We start from the raw sequence: 15,289 nt of genomic DNA on the forward strand, positions 1-15,289 counted from the left end.
AAGACAATTAAATCAATCTCCAACACCTAATTAATTAATTCCTCAATCATCAAATGTCATGTGATGGCAAATAAATAATTCTAGATTAATTAAATATTTAATTAATCATTCCAAGTAAATCAATTTGCCATTAAATCATCAAAAAAAGGAATTAAGTTACAAAAAGGAATTAATTTGAAAACAAAAGAGAATTAAATTGAGAAAATAAATCAACTTGAGATATTTCTTTTTCTAAAATTAAGATAACTTGAGAAATCTCAGAAAAACAATTAAATTGAATAAATCATTTTCTCTAAATTTAAAACTCAAAGCATCCTTGAGGAAAGAGATCCAGTTGCATTAAAATGACTTTTTCTAAATAAAAATCTTGAGCAAATAAAATGAATGTGCATGGAATCAACTAATTTTTATCTCAAGTGCATGACTTTAATTGATTTTATCTCCAATGCAAACTCAAACTTATAATCCAAAAGCATTAAATTAGGCTTCAATTTAATTTATCTCAAGATTAACTCAATCTGATCTCATCTGAAACTGAATCAAAGTGTCCAATTATTTCAATTCACCTGGATTGTGCTTTCTCTTGAGGAATCTCAATCGCTCATCATTAATCGATCTTGACTGTTGGTCTCTCTTTGGATTCTCTATAAATTCAGCCTTTCATCTCTCATTCAAGACACCCTAGAGATTTATTGTTATTATGCTATTTTTTCTCTAGAGTCATTGATAATATTGTGCTTTGAGATTATTGCATCTTAGCTTTTTGCATATTAGTTTAATCGTAATAGCTTGAATTCATCTAGATTAATCTTGCATCTATCTAGCTTAATCTTGCATCCATTTAGCTTAATCTTGTGCTCATATAGATTAAATCCTTCGTCTTGGTGTGGTCTAGTCACTGGTATTGCTTAGACAAATTTGAGAGCAAGTCTATTCTCATATCTTTTAGGAGGCAATAAGTCGATTTGTTATGGTTTTTACATTCATTGATTATATCTTTCTAACCATGCATGCAATGATTTATTGAAGTGCTTGTGCCTTACAGCTTACAGATTACCAGTTTTCACACACACAAAGTATTTTGAATGGTGTTTTTGAGGCATGTAGATTGTTGAATGGGCCTGAGAATTGCATTTATATGAGGTTCTTTGTGCTTTCTTTAACACAAAATTAAGCTGAGCGCATCGCCTTATAGTAGTTTGCCTTTGTTTTCCTCTCTCCCCTTTTCCCTCTTTATGTATGAAGAGCTAACTTATAAAATCCCTGAGGTTACTCAATAGAAATGCATGAGTCCCCCAAATACTAAGTTTCCCATAAGGCAGTATACTTTGGAAGCAATTTTAGAGATCAACAGGTTCAAATTCAACTAAATACTTTGTAAGTATCTTAAAATCCCTTTATTCATTGGGGTTAGCAAATCATCTCTTTGGGAACCCCTTATTTTAAATTGCAACAAAAAAATGGCATCTTGAAGGGTAAATGACTTTCTTCCATTGGCAGAATCATAATGTTGAAATCAATAATTTCTACTATTCTCCATTTATTTCCTCAAAATGCCAAAGAAGACAAGTGGCATAATTAATCAAAAACTACAAAAAAATATTTTAGAAGGATACTTATGAGTACAAGAATTTTTAATTAGGTTTTCTTGCACATAGGACTATGTTGGTGATCAATTTTTAATGCAACTTTGAGGACTAATTTATTTTGGAATTTATATTCCAACCCCCATTTAAAATGGGCGATAATATTGAAAATTTGTTTTACATAATGACTGTGGTGGTGGTCATTTTTTAATGCAACTTTGGGGACTAATTTTATTTGGAATTTATATTCCAACTTCCATTTAAAATGGGTGGTAATAATTCAAAATAAATATTTGGACTTCCTAGGTCCTGAAAGAACTCTTACTATGAAAAATCCTCCTTGAAGATCTACAATATGGAACTTTTGAACTTCAAGTAGAAGCTTGATAACTAAGAATTTCATGTGGAAATTAGATATGGTTTTTTTTTGGGAAGACTAAAAAATGGTTTCATAACCATGAACCACATTCCAAATTTGATGGACGCCAAGGGGATTTTGGTTAATTTTTGGGGTATCCATGTTAAAGACTATGTAATGCTAACTGAACTGGAGGGTATGAAAGAATAGAATGAAAATCACTAAGGGTGTGGGAATTTTAAGAGATCAATAATTTATGATGGAAGAGATCCTAGCTAATAGGTCTGTCTTAATCCCAAATAAGATACCATACAATTGTGTGATTCAAAATTAGAAACTTAGTGTCAAGATTGGATATATAATAGTTGATGTTGCAATTAGAAGGAATGAACAATCCATTCAATTATGCTAAAAAAAATTCTTTTACCAAAGATTGTAACACTTGATTAGGAATCCATATATAATAGTATGATAATGGGTGATAGAGTGTGGAAGTTGGGCTTTAATGACCTATTTAGATGTGAATTTTTTAAAGAAGATGACGATTCCATGGACCATATTTTACTCAAAACATGCAAACATGTTGGAAAAAGGTAACAGGGAAAACTAAATTTGTCTAGGATTCTCCCACAAGTCATCTATCACTTTTTAATACATGGACAATCAATTATAGAAATATAGTATTCTCAAGAATCTATTTTATTTTCCCTTTGATCATAATATATGAATTATAGAAATAAAGAAATAGATGGGTATTTGAGTAGAAGGAAATGACTGGTTATGTCTTCTTTAGTAAGCTGAAGAATGCCATAATAGAGGTGGTTAACAATGTTGCCAAAAATCAAACACTTAAGGACAAATTAAGTTCATAAATTACGATGGTGAAATCTAGAAATCTTGGAATGAGCTAGTTGTACTCTTCATTTACGGGATTGTTTAAATTTATAAGCATCTTCAAAAAGAAGGTGCTAATGCAAGGTGGGTCCCTCTAGATGAGCGATGACATACAATTAACTTTGATAATGCATCTAAAGGAAATCACTTGAGCTAGATGCATTAATAGAAATCATGATTGAGTTTTGGTTGGTGTGACAACAAAAATAATATAAGTAGATAGAACAATAACGAACCCAAATTTCAAGTAGTCCTTGTAGGGATTGAAATTTGTAAAAAACTTGGATTACAAAAAATACAAATTGATAGGAATTCATTAATCACAATTGAATCCATTTAAAATGATGAATTGCAAATTAGCGACTCAATAATATGCTATCCCAATGTTGGAAGTTGTTTGCCACTTTTGAGGAGTTTAAATTAAGGTATGGATATTATGAGGCAAATAGTTTTGCTAACCAGTTGGCCAACATGGTTGAGATGCAAAGAGATTATCATTATACTAACTCCCATGACATGTATTAAGATATTATGCTTGACAGGTCCTATCCTTATTTTATTGATTAATATAAATGAAAATCACAATGTAAAGGTGACATGTGAAGCTTTAATTTATTTTAATAAGAATCAATATAGTTCTTTGGGTGAAAGAAGGTATTTAGTATGTATTCTCAATCTAAGCTACTTGGAATGATTATTAAGCTTCATGCAACCTTGTCCGACTTGACATTCAAGATTCAAAGTACGAACTCAATGATATGCCTCAAATAAAAAAAGATAATTTTGTTAAGGGGGTGTAATGGATTTAAGTGTAACAACAATGTTTAGAAGAAAATTGAAGGTGGTGCTTCAAGCTATGAAAATGTTGTTGGGGGAAATTTTTCTCTCCTTGACACACTAATACCATTTGAGCACAAATGCACCATCAATGTTCCTAGTAGTCCTTTTAGATGAAAAGGACCTTGAGGCAATTTAGGTAGTTGTAGAGACACTCATCATGCATCCATTGCATTGCCAATTGAGGGAAATTATGGTCAATGCTATTTTGGGACTGGATTCCCACCTTGGCCTAAGAAACTAGCTAATTGTTAAGTTATAATACTTTGTGGTGTGGGTGCTTTTGTAATAACCTTGGCTAAAATATTAAATTATATTTTAATTTAAAAAAAAAATTCTATTACAAATTTGCAAAGAATGGAAAAATAGTGAAATTAGGTATATACCAAAATGCTCATTAAATTACAACCAAATGGGCCTAAACCTTAATGCAACCAATGTAGAATGAATATCACTAATTTGGACATTTCTTTTACATCATATTTGTTGCTAAATATGTTATATATTAGTAATATAACTCTACTACAAAACCCATCAAATAGAACCTAAAATCTAAAGCTCAAACATTGAGAGAAACCACTACAACTTCTAGGTAAAATCCCCAAAATCTTAATTATTGTTCTCAATATAAAAATACATGATAGAAAACTCTAATAATAGTAGAATCCATGACCTCAAGGATGCCAACATTTTTCCTCACACCCAGATATACAAATCACACAAATACTTACAATCTTAGAGCTATCCGACAACACAAAATGTATTGAAACTCCACCTAACTCATAACCAAATATTTGGGGCATATAATTTTTGATATTAACATGAAATAATAGTAGAAAATCTGAAAATGCAACCACACACAACTCACTCAAACCCACAACCAAACTCTTACAAACTACTAAAATAAACTAGTGAAATTGATACCAATATGCACAATAGAAAACTTTGAAGGAGCTTGCACCTAGAAGAGCCTCAAAATTTTGTCCTTAGCCTTATTCAAAACCTTCAAGCTCCTATTATTTAGTCTCCTTTGCCATGGGTTTGGCAACCTCTAAAGAACAATAAAACAATGAGCAAAATATCAAGTCAATGAATGAAGAAATGGTACCAAAACCTTGTAAATAACATGCATAGGAAAAAATATTGACCAAGAGGGGAGAATATTTGTATTTAAAATAATATAATTCCCCCCTCCACTTGTCTTCTACCCCATTATTTTTCCAGTTGTCACTTGCCACTTGCCCACATTGTCAAAGCTTTCCAAAATCCACTTAACATTTCAAAATGTGCTTTCTAATTTCCCACTCCATATTTTATCTGTACAACATTTTAAATGTAATTTAGTAATTTAATCTGATTATTTAACCACAAAGACAACATTTCCCAATTTATCCGCAAGTCCTAATCTATTCTGAATAACTAAAATTACTAGAAATAGTAAGTAGTAATTTTGGAAATGGGATATGGGAGTAGGTTTTAAAATTAGAATTATTGGTGAAGGTAGTAATGCATGTAGGAACTAAGCTAAACGAGGCATTGGTTTTCTCACAACCACTACAATGGATTCTTCCACATTGGTTGTGGATTGGTCTTTCACATTAGAGTTTGGGAGCTCTAGTTATAATGATAACAATGATGAAGGATACTGTGCTACCATCTCTCAAGTTAATGGATAGTATACAAGTCTATGATGTATGATCGTGCAAAAAATATAAAAATGTTGTATATAGTCTTTGTAATAAATATAACTATATCATGTTTATTGCTTTAAATTATCAAGATAATATTATTTTATTTAAATATTGTTATATATAAAGATATGTCTCTCTAAAGACAAATTTATATATATAAACAAATAAATATTCATATAATTATATATCTAGTATAAATAAAAGATAAGATTGAATTAAAAATAAATATAATTATTAAAATTATAAACAATACAATATTTAAATAGATTAAATTTACTAATAAATATATATAAATAGTGAATACATAATAATTAAAAATAAATATTAAATATATTTTAAAAATATTGATATAAAGTTTTCATATGATAGATTTGTTGTAAGCAAGTGCAAGCTCATCTAAATTACAATTTTATTTATTTATTTTTGTTGTTGTTTAGAACAATGAAAAGCCATCTATCAAATAGACACAAAAAATAATATTTCTTAATTTGTAAAATGCATATCAATAGAATTCTGATGCACAAAAAATTAAATTAGTTGACACATAAAACAATGAAAATGTAATGCACAAAAAATTAAATTAGTTGACACATAAAACAATGAAAATGTAATGCATGAGTGGATGACATTGCATTCATATGGAACACCTTCAACATTTCTTTGTTTTGTATGTAATTCTATAACAAAACAAAATTAATCACCTTTTTATTATGAAGAAAAAAGAAACAAATCAACTTTATCTTCGAAGGCGATCCATTGAAAATAGTGGATGAATACAAACATATTGGGCTTGATTTCAACAACAAATTTCATTGGGAAACAAGTAGACCAAAAAACATTTAAGGACATTTGAAAGCGTTATACTGCTTGCAAAATATATGTAGAAACACAAAGTTATGGGATTGGAAAACCAAGAGAATGAGTTTTTTGGCTTACTTGTTACTTCAATGATTTTTTACTAGTGTGAAGTTTGGGGCAATAACATGTTAGATTAGAAGTGGAGACAAGTTGAAAGAATCTAGAAGCATCTAAGCACAAGCGACATTAACATTAGGAATGCCATTTCTTATCCTACAAAAGGTCCAAAGTATGAAGTACCATTGTTGTTCTAAGCTACTCATGAAAGAAGGGCTAACTAGAAGAAAGATCGCAAGGACGAAATAAAAGGACAAAGGGATGAAAACGTGGAATGTTAGCATGCATGAATGTCCAAAGACAAATGAGAAAATGAACATACTATATGAGAAAAATTTAGGAATGCCATATGGACAAAACAAACAAGATGGAAAAAACCGACAATATAAATTTTTTTAACCCTATGGTGATATTTCAATTATGGACTAGCTCTCATCATCTTAGATGTGAAAATAATAGATGAATGGTAGCTCAAAAGAAGTGAAAGAAAAGAATATACCGATTTTGCAACAAGGAAATGGTGGAGATCAAATGATACTTCATCATGAAGTGGTCAAGGTATAGAGACATATGTACCCGCTATGAGGACACCTTACAAATTGATAATTTAAATATCTTATTTGAAGAAAGGCTTGACAAAACTAAAAACTTAGTCATCAAATTTCACATCAAAATTCACCATAGGAAATTTGATATGCTTTTCTAACTTGAAAAAAATTGTGTGCTAGTCTTAGGTCATACAAGAGAAATTTTTAGAACATTTTATTCATTTATCCATTAAAGATGCCAGATGGAAACTACGAAGAAAAATAAAGAACTGACAACGAAGAATAAAACTTTTCAACTGTCACAATTGTTTCCATTGTCCTTTTTTTTTAATTGAAAAAAATAAAGTAAATTTTTTTTTTTTTAATTGAACAAAGCAGCTCAAAAACCACGGCAAGAAATGGAAAGATAAAAAACCAGACATTGACAACAGCTGTCCAGAAGACCCTTATAATTGAAATTGTTTTGGTAATCTTGCATGACTTTGATTTCGATTGTTGATTTCAATAATTACTTTGCTGGTTTTCGTGGATCGAACGCCGTTATATATTAAAATTGATCTACTTATACAAATAAAAAATAATTGAACACAAAACAAAACAATAAAAAAGCTAACGGTAAGAAAAAACTCTTTTACCTACTTTTGTAAGGATAGAGTCGAGATTCCTTTCGGAATATTTAATTTTATTTTTGTTCAAGAGACCTACTTTTTGAAGAGGGATACGGTGAAGAAGATTCTTTGCGTCTGTTTTACGCGTTTTCTCCTTGTATAGTGAAGAGAACTTTCGAAGTGGGATCCTATTGAATGCTCAATACATACAAGGTGAAAAGATCAGACCTCACCTTACACGGTACACTTCCCGTTCCCGTTCTTTCAGATGGCCCACTTAGTGGGCAAAGTCGGTGAAAAGACAAAACATGCTTCTGAACTCCTTCCTTCTCTTTTCCCAGCAAATGCATTCTCTGCTACGCAGTTTCCTCGCTACCTCCTTTCTTTATATGCAACTCATCTCCATCTTCGCTGCATAATGCAGCTACAATTAGATTAGCCTTTTGTTTTTCAAGCATTTCTGCATCAAGCCAGGTTTTATTTTCCTGATTTCTGTTCGCCTCGATTTATAGCCAAGCCTGCCTTTGCCCGTGAAGCATTTCAGATTCCAAACGGCTTACATCGGTATTCTTTAGTGTTTCTATTTGTATCTAATGGCAACCTCTTCTGTCCCCGCTAGACAACCCAATTATGACCATGGCCTACGAAATGCTTTTGATGCCATAGCTCCTGCTTCAACTTCTGATTCCTTCGCAAAGAAACACCTGCCCTACGATGTCTTTGTAAGTCATCACGGAGGAGACGTTAAACATAGCTTAGCCGACACTATCTACAAGGCCTTAGATTCTACTGGACTTAGGGTTTTTTTGGACAAAGATGAACTGAAACTTGGAGATTTTTTCCCTAATGCTTTAGAAGAAGCAATGCGTAGCGCTTCTATTCACATAGCTATTTTTTCTGAGAATTATGCAAACTCCCCTTGGTGTTTGGCTGAGCTGGCATTTATGATGCAAACCGGCATCAAGTTTATACCCATTTTCTATCATGTTGAGCCCTCTGCTTTAAGATGGGCGATTGAAGGAAAAGGAAGTTATGCAGGCGCCTTCCACAACCATGAAATAAAGGGCAGCTAAACCTAAAATACTGTTCCTCTGTATTTTTTGGTGGATGCCCGTTTGGCTGTAAATAGTAACTAATTAATTTAAAAAACAAATATTATTCCTCAATTATTATTATTATATCTTTTTTCACTTGCCATGAATGAGAGTTGAGCTACGTTTGTTCTATTGTGCTTGCATGTTGTTCCGTCTGAGCAGATACAGCTCAGAGCAGCTTCAAATCTGGAAGTGCGCTCTCCAGCAAGCTTCCTGGTACACTGGCGAGGAAATCAATAATCAGGGGTAAGTAGAAAATATTATCTCCACTTCATTTAGCTTATCAAATCTTCCTTGCACTTGTGTGTTTTTCGGTGAGGGTTCTTTCTATTTTGTCTATTAGGTATGTGCATCAGCGTGAATTGTGTCACTAGTTACTTTCATGAAAGTCAGCATAGTTACTTTGCTTGTCATGCTGAAAGCAAATTATATCTAACCATAGTTACCTTTGGAGATCAGTAGCCTTATAGAAAATAGTCTAAAGAGAAATTTCCTTTACTATTTAGTAAAGGACAATATTGAGGACAATATTGAGTGTGTTCAACATTTATATTATCTTACTGACAATATTGAGTGTGTTCAACATTTATATTATTTTACTTTAACTAAACAATTTAGACTGGCTATGGTATAAAAAATATAAGCAATTTTAATTTCAATTTTTGTTCAATTTTAAAGTTAATGTTAAACTTTATCACTATTCTTGTTTTCAAAGTTCTCTATCATGATATGTTTTGAAAATTATTAAATTATATCTAAAATAAACTGACGTCTCCAAATACCCCTATCTCCAAGTACCTCTGTCTCCTTGTAACCTTGTATTGAACATATCAATTTATCCACAGCCACTCATGTAAATGCAAAATAAACTCTAGTTTTCAAATTGATTTTAAAATCAAAATAAGTTATATTGTAATAATGCTGTTTTAATATTTAGATTGATTATAAATATATTGATTGAAAGTATTTATGAATTTAATTGTGTGAAATTATTTTGATATGAATATTTTGAATTACATTTCAGATATCTTTCTCTAAGTATCTATTTCATTTGTATATCACAATTTAAAAAAAAAAAACCACATAAAAAATATTACTTTACATCTTTTACATATTTTTTCCTTTAAGATATCTATGCTAATGATAAGTTATAAAAGATGACAACTATTGATAGAAGTTTAATCTTGTTAAAGATGGCAATCACTACTGCATCATAAGAATCTTTGAACCATATTGGATCATCTCGAAAACCATATTGGATCATCTGTGTCTATGAACTGGTGGTGATATGACCCGATGGTTGACATTACTTCTCCCATCTGAGTTGCGTTATCCAAGATAGATATAACACATCAATAGCTCTAGCCTAGCTGGCCTCCCCTTGCCCATGTCATCCTTCTTGAATCTTTTATCAAACACTCAATGCCATGACTCTTCCATGTATGCTACTTTCTTGTACCTTCCTCACACTAGTTTAGTGGCTTTATTGGTGTACATCCACTCCCAACTTTGTAGAATGAACATATGCTTTATGCAATTTACATACTCTTTTTCTTTCTTTTTTTTTTTGAGAAAATAAGCATAATAGTTTTGTTCAAAGAAACAATGTATATAAATTTACAATTATTGAACAACAAAATAGATTATGTAATATTACACTTGAAATTTTTTTTATGGATCAACAACAATTTTTTTTTTTCTATTTATAAACTTCAACCATTAACCAATACAATACATAACTCTTACTTAACATTTAAACATGTATCAATATTTATAGGCACCTCCAAAGTGATTTTACACATTACATGAATCATGCAAAAGATAAAACATGAATTAATGACAAAAATAGAAAGAATCACAAATAAAACTCAATTTTTTCAAAAAATAGTTTGATATTTTGATGTAGAGAATAGATGAGATCACTCCATTTGACTATAAAAATGTAAAATATACAACATTTATCCAATACCCAAAAAACACACAAAATATCATACCGAAAAACATTAAAGACAACATCCAAAATAGATTTAGATTCTAAGATTCTAGCACTAGAGGCTTGGCAAAAGATACTTAATCTAGCCACAAGATTATCCATATTACTTTTTCTTAATATTGGGAACAAAGTTGTGTCATCTCCAAACCGAACATTAAGCAAAGAATAACAGTCAGTAAGAACAACACCATGCAAATTGGGGCCAACCAGGTTAGTTCTTAGGATATAAAATAGAGCTCTAGTAGCAATGATAAATAAAGTTTGAGCCAAAAGTATCCCTGCTTGATTGATCTACTTTAGGAAGAAGAGATCCATTAGCTTCCACTTGAACGTTGGCATCTTTATTCAACAATTTAACCAAATCCCTTTAGGGAAACCAATTGCTTCTAAAATAGAAATCATAAAGGACCATTCAGCTCTATCATATGTTTTGCTTTTTCAGCAGTAAAATCCCAAAATCAAGCAGTAAAATCCCAATAAAATCCCAACATTCTGATTATTTCTTTTATCCCAGTCCAAGGATTCCCAATTAGTAATTGAATTTTCTAATATGTATTTGCCTTTGATGATTCTAGTTTGGGTATCATTGACGATTGCATGAAGGATCTCTATCAATGTCAAAGCAAGCATTTTAACAAAATATTTATAAGACACATCCCATACTTTTTAACATAAACTATAATAATTCAATAATTAAATAAAATATACACAACTTTTTAGATGGTTTCGTGGGAAAAGTTGATGAAGAAAAAATAAATGCTTTTACATTCCATGTGCTTTTTCCAACAAATAGGTATTACCCACTCACTTACTATTATACAATTTGCTTGCTTCTTTCTTCACATTGTGTTATCATTAGCAATATTTTAAAAACCAAGTCACTTTTATCAGCATTCTTCTTTGTTTTAATTTGTATCTAATGACAACCTCTTTCCTTGCGATGTTGGGGACAACTTAAGAAAGAACTACAAAATGCTTTTAATGACTAAGAATTGTCCTACATACTCTGCTACATAAGAACAAGTAGTGTATTCCCATACCACATAGTTCCAACATTCTTAAGAATTGCTCCAACTACTAATTTTGATACAATAATATCTTCTAAGATTTTACTTTTGTTACCTCTTCATCTAGAATGAAACACATACTCTATGATGTATTCATAAATCATTGTGGACAAGATGTCAAACATGTGTTGGCTAGTAGTATGCATGATTATCTAGATGCCATAAGATTGTAAGTGTTTTTCAAGAAAGATGAATTCAAGTTTAAGGATTTATTGCCTAGAGCTTTAGAAGAAGCCATGACCTACTTGATTCAATTCATAATTTACCTAGTGTTTAGTGAGACTATCATAAATAAAATAATTTTAAGGTAAAATAAATTAAAAAAGAGTTTTTATATATGTATTTAAGATATTTATATCAGTATCGGTGTAATGGTTAAATTGTGGAGTTGTCTTTACCATCAAGATTTAACCTGTCAAAATGTTATTATTTTATATTTGTTTTAATAATTATTTTATATATTTTTTAAATATGTATTAAAAAATATATTTTATTTTTCATATATGTACATAATAGTATTTATTTAATTCTAAAAAATGAAAAATGATAAGCTTGCATGTTTATTTTAAATCTACAGGTAATATTTCTGACTATCTTTTCCCAGTATAATCAAAACCATACAATTTTAGGTAGGAAAAGGAAAACAGTTTTCTTTTACACTAAAATTTTTCTTGACAATGCTATTCACAGTTCTGCATGGCGTTACCATCTTCACTACTCTTATATGTAATGTGCAAATTTATGACTGTTAGTTTGCATAAATTATTAGATTTGTTTTAGTCTGGATAATGTCTATTTTTAGGGACTACGAGTTCTATAAAAGGCAGTTCTTGGTGTTTGAAAAGAAGCATATATCAATCAAATAAAAACACAGTTTATTTCAAAAGAGTTTGTGTCAATAATCTATGAACTATGGAGAATTTATACCATCAATGGAAAAAGACCTCAGTTTATTAAAAAAAAAAGGAGTTAGCCTATTTGTTTTTTAAACATTCTCCGATTCTGAAGCATTGTGTGTTTTTGGTTATTGCGTCTGTTCAATTCTACATGGCGATGATCAAACTAAAAGCTCGCATCATACTCTATCTTATCAAATCTTCCCTAGCGTACATTTCGGTTCGTTTTGTACGGAATTTGCTCCGTTTATTGAATTGTTTCACATGTTCATTATTCAGTGACGAGGACAAGGCAGTGACAGATGTGGTGAATAGTGTATTAAAAGATTTAAAGGATGAGCTTAGAAGTTGCCATGTATCCCGTTGGTTTGGATGAACTTGTCCGGGACTTCGAGAATACACTTCAATCTGCTGGGCCAGCAAAAATTGTGGGAATCTTCGGAATGGGTGGTGTGGGCAAAACCACCCTTGCAAAGGAACTCTATAACAGAAAAGTCTCGACCTTTGATAGGTCAAGTTTTGTTTTTGATGTTAGTGAGGCTGCAAGAAAGGGGAGATTGCACGAGAAACAAAAGAAGCTTCTGAAGGACCTGGACCTTGAAGGCAAATACATAGATTTTGACAATGTAAAGGAAGGCAAAGAGATTCTAAAAAGCCGTTTGAGATCCGTTCCTATGCTTATAGTTTTAGATGATGTGGATGATCCAGACCAACTAAATGCTCTATTGCCAGCAAGGGAGAGCCTGGGCCAGGGAAGTCAGATTATTGTTACCACACGCCACTTGGATGTTCTTACAGCGTCTGGCATCTCCACTACATATGAAATGAGACCACCGAATCCCCCTCATGCCGAGCAGCTTTTTTCTTGGCATGCATTCCGACAACCATCTCCATTGTCGGGATTCGAGGATCTTACAAAAAGTTTCATAAATGCTTGCCAAGATCTGCCTTTGTCACTTGCGGTCTTAGGAAGTCTGCTCTATGGGGAGCCTAGCAAGAATATTTGGCAGTCTCAATTAAACAAAATATTAAAAATACTGCCAGAGGATACCAAATCGAAACTCAAAATAAGCTATGATGCTCTAGACAAAACAGAGAAAGATATGTTTTTGGTTGTCGCGTGTTTCTTCATTGGAGAAAAACGTAGTCTGGCCATTGAAGTATGGGACGCGTTAGGGTGGAATGGTCTGCATGGTTGGCGAAGGCTTGTGGATAAAGCTCTTGTTGTAGTAGACCATGAGAATTGCATAAGAATGCAGAATGATTTGAGAGATTTTTGAAGGGAGATTGCAAATCAACAGGCACCCTATCGCCTTTGGTCTCCACAACAGATTATCGAGATTCAACCTCACCAGGTGAAGTCGGTGCTTTCTTTCATGGCTTTAGTAATCATGGCATGGGAACCAATTTGCTTGTAATTATTTCTCTTGCTTTAAAATAATTCTTACTTTTACTTTTGATTATTCAGGAAGCAGTACCAATCCATGGAATAGTAAACGCATTTGGTCCCAATTGTTACCCCCGGCAAGGAAAGATCATACTTAACACAAGCCAAGGAGCGCGTAGCCTCGCGCCCTGTTCGCTTGGATTGAAGATTTATGCTGGTAATGGAGATTTTATTACTGAGGATTGTAGCGAACAATCAAGAGAACTGGTCTGGCTCCGCTTGGAAAGATTCAAGGGCAAAAATTTCCATCGTGGCTTTCATCCCAAAATTTAAGAATTTTGGAACTTTTGGACACTTGGGAGTTAGAAGATTTGTAGCACAGTAATAATGTAAGTATGCTGCTTTATGGTATTTTATTTTTTAAAAATGGGATTTTTTTTTAAATTTATACTGTGTATATTAATTGTATCGAAAATTGGCTGCAGGCTTCTTCGCAGTTAAGAGAGTTGGTTATTAAGGGAGCCCGCAAATTGGAGAAGATAGAAAATATAAAAAGTCTGAGATCACTGAAGATGCTAAAGATAGAAAACTGTTCAGGATTATATTGGCTTCCAAGTCTTGCAGAATTAAGTTCTCTAAAAAATCTTGAATTGGAAAACTGTTTAAAGTTAGAGAAGATAGAAAGTTAAAAAAATCTCAGATCACTGAAGAAGCTCAAGATATGCGACTGTCCAAATTTGGATGGGCTTCCAAGTCTTGCAGACTTGATTTCCCTAAAGAAGTTTGTATTGAAAAGGTGTGACATATTGGAGAAGATAGAAGGTTTGGAAAGCTCGAGATCATTGAAGATACTTCACATAAATAACTGTCCAGAATTGAGAGCCCTTCCGAGTGTTGTGAAGTTAACCATTCTAAAAGAAATTAAATTGAAAAACTGCTACAAATTGGAGAGGATAGATGGATTACAATGTGTAAGGTCATTGGAGACATTCATGATAAAAGATTGTCCTAACTTAAGACCTTATATTGCATCTCGTTTTTTATTATTTATTATGGATATATATATTTTTGAATAATCAATTGATAAAGGTGTCTCTTGAATGTTTAAATGATATGACATAATGTTTTGCATGATAATATGGCAGTTTAATATTTTGTTGTCCCTGAAGAATGAAAAATCCATTTGCATTCATTCATTTGATAACTGATCATACATGTAGTATTTGTACATGTTGCTTTACACTTGCCAATTTGCTTAAAAATTCCATTTGCATTCATTCATACTGTAAAAATGGCATTTCCGTGAATTCAAAAAACAGATGATTCCGAAAACAGGGCAATAAACAAAGGATAAATAAATAAACATAGAATAAGCAACAGACATATAGAAAAAGCTTTTTAAAGTCTTTCAGGCA

The 15,289-nt window shown here is 31.8% G+C and overlaps 1 protein-coding gene across 1 annotated transcript; it reads left to right on the plus strand.

Annotated features, from left to right (window-relative positions):
• The first annotated feature begins 7,685 nt into the window (after positions 1-7,685).
• Positions 7,686-14,950, plus strand: LOC131066737 (disease resistance protein RUN1). Its single transcript, XM_058001571.2, has 4 exons — positions 7,686-8,777; positions 12,767-13,842; positions 13,956-14,263; positions 14,360-14,950. The coding sequence occupies exon 2, from the start codon at positions 12,823-12,825 to the stop codon at positions 13,765-13,767; it is 945 nt and encodes a 314-aa protein (XP_057857554.1). The 5' UTR covers positions 7,686-8,777; positions 12,767-12,822; the 3' UTR covers positions 13,768-13,842; positions 13,956-14,263; positions 14,360-14,950.
• The last annotated feature ends 339 nt before the right edge of the window (positions 14,951-15,289 follow it).

Source organism: Cryptomeria japonica, chromosome 9 (genome assembly GCF_030272615.1).
Source record: "Cryptomeria japonica chromosome 9, Sugi_1.0, whole genome shotgun sequence".
NCBI classification, from domain to species: domain Eukaryota; kingdom Viridiplantae; phylum Streptophyta; class Pinopsida; order Cupressales; family Cupressaceae; genus Cryptomeria; species Cryptomeria japonica.

What these genes read in the sequence shown, in the direction of transcription:
- LOC131066737 (XM_058001571.2), top strand. Translation starts at nt 12,823, where the DNA reads ATGAGCTTAGAAGTTGCCATGTATCCCGTTGGTTTGGATGAACTTGTC.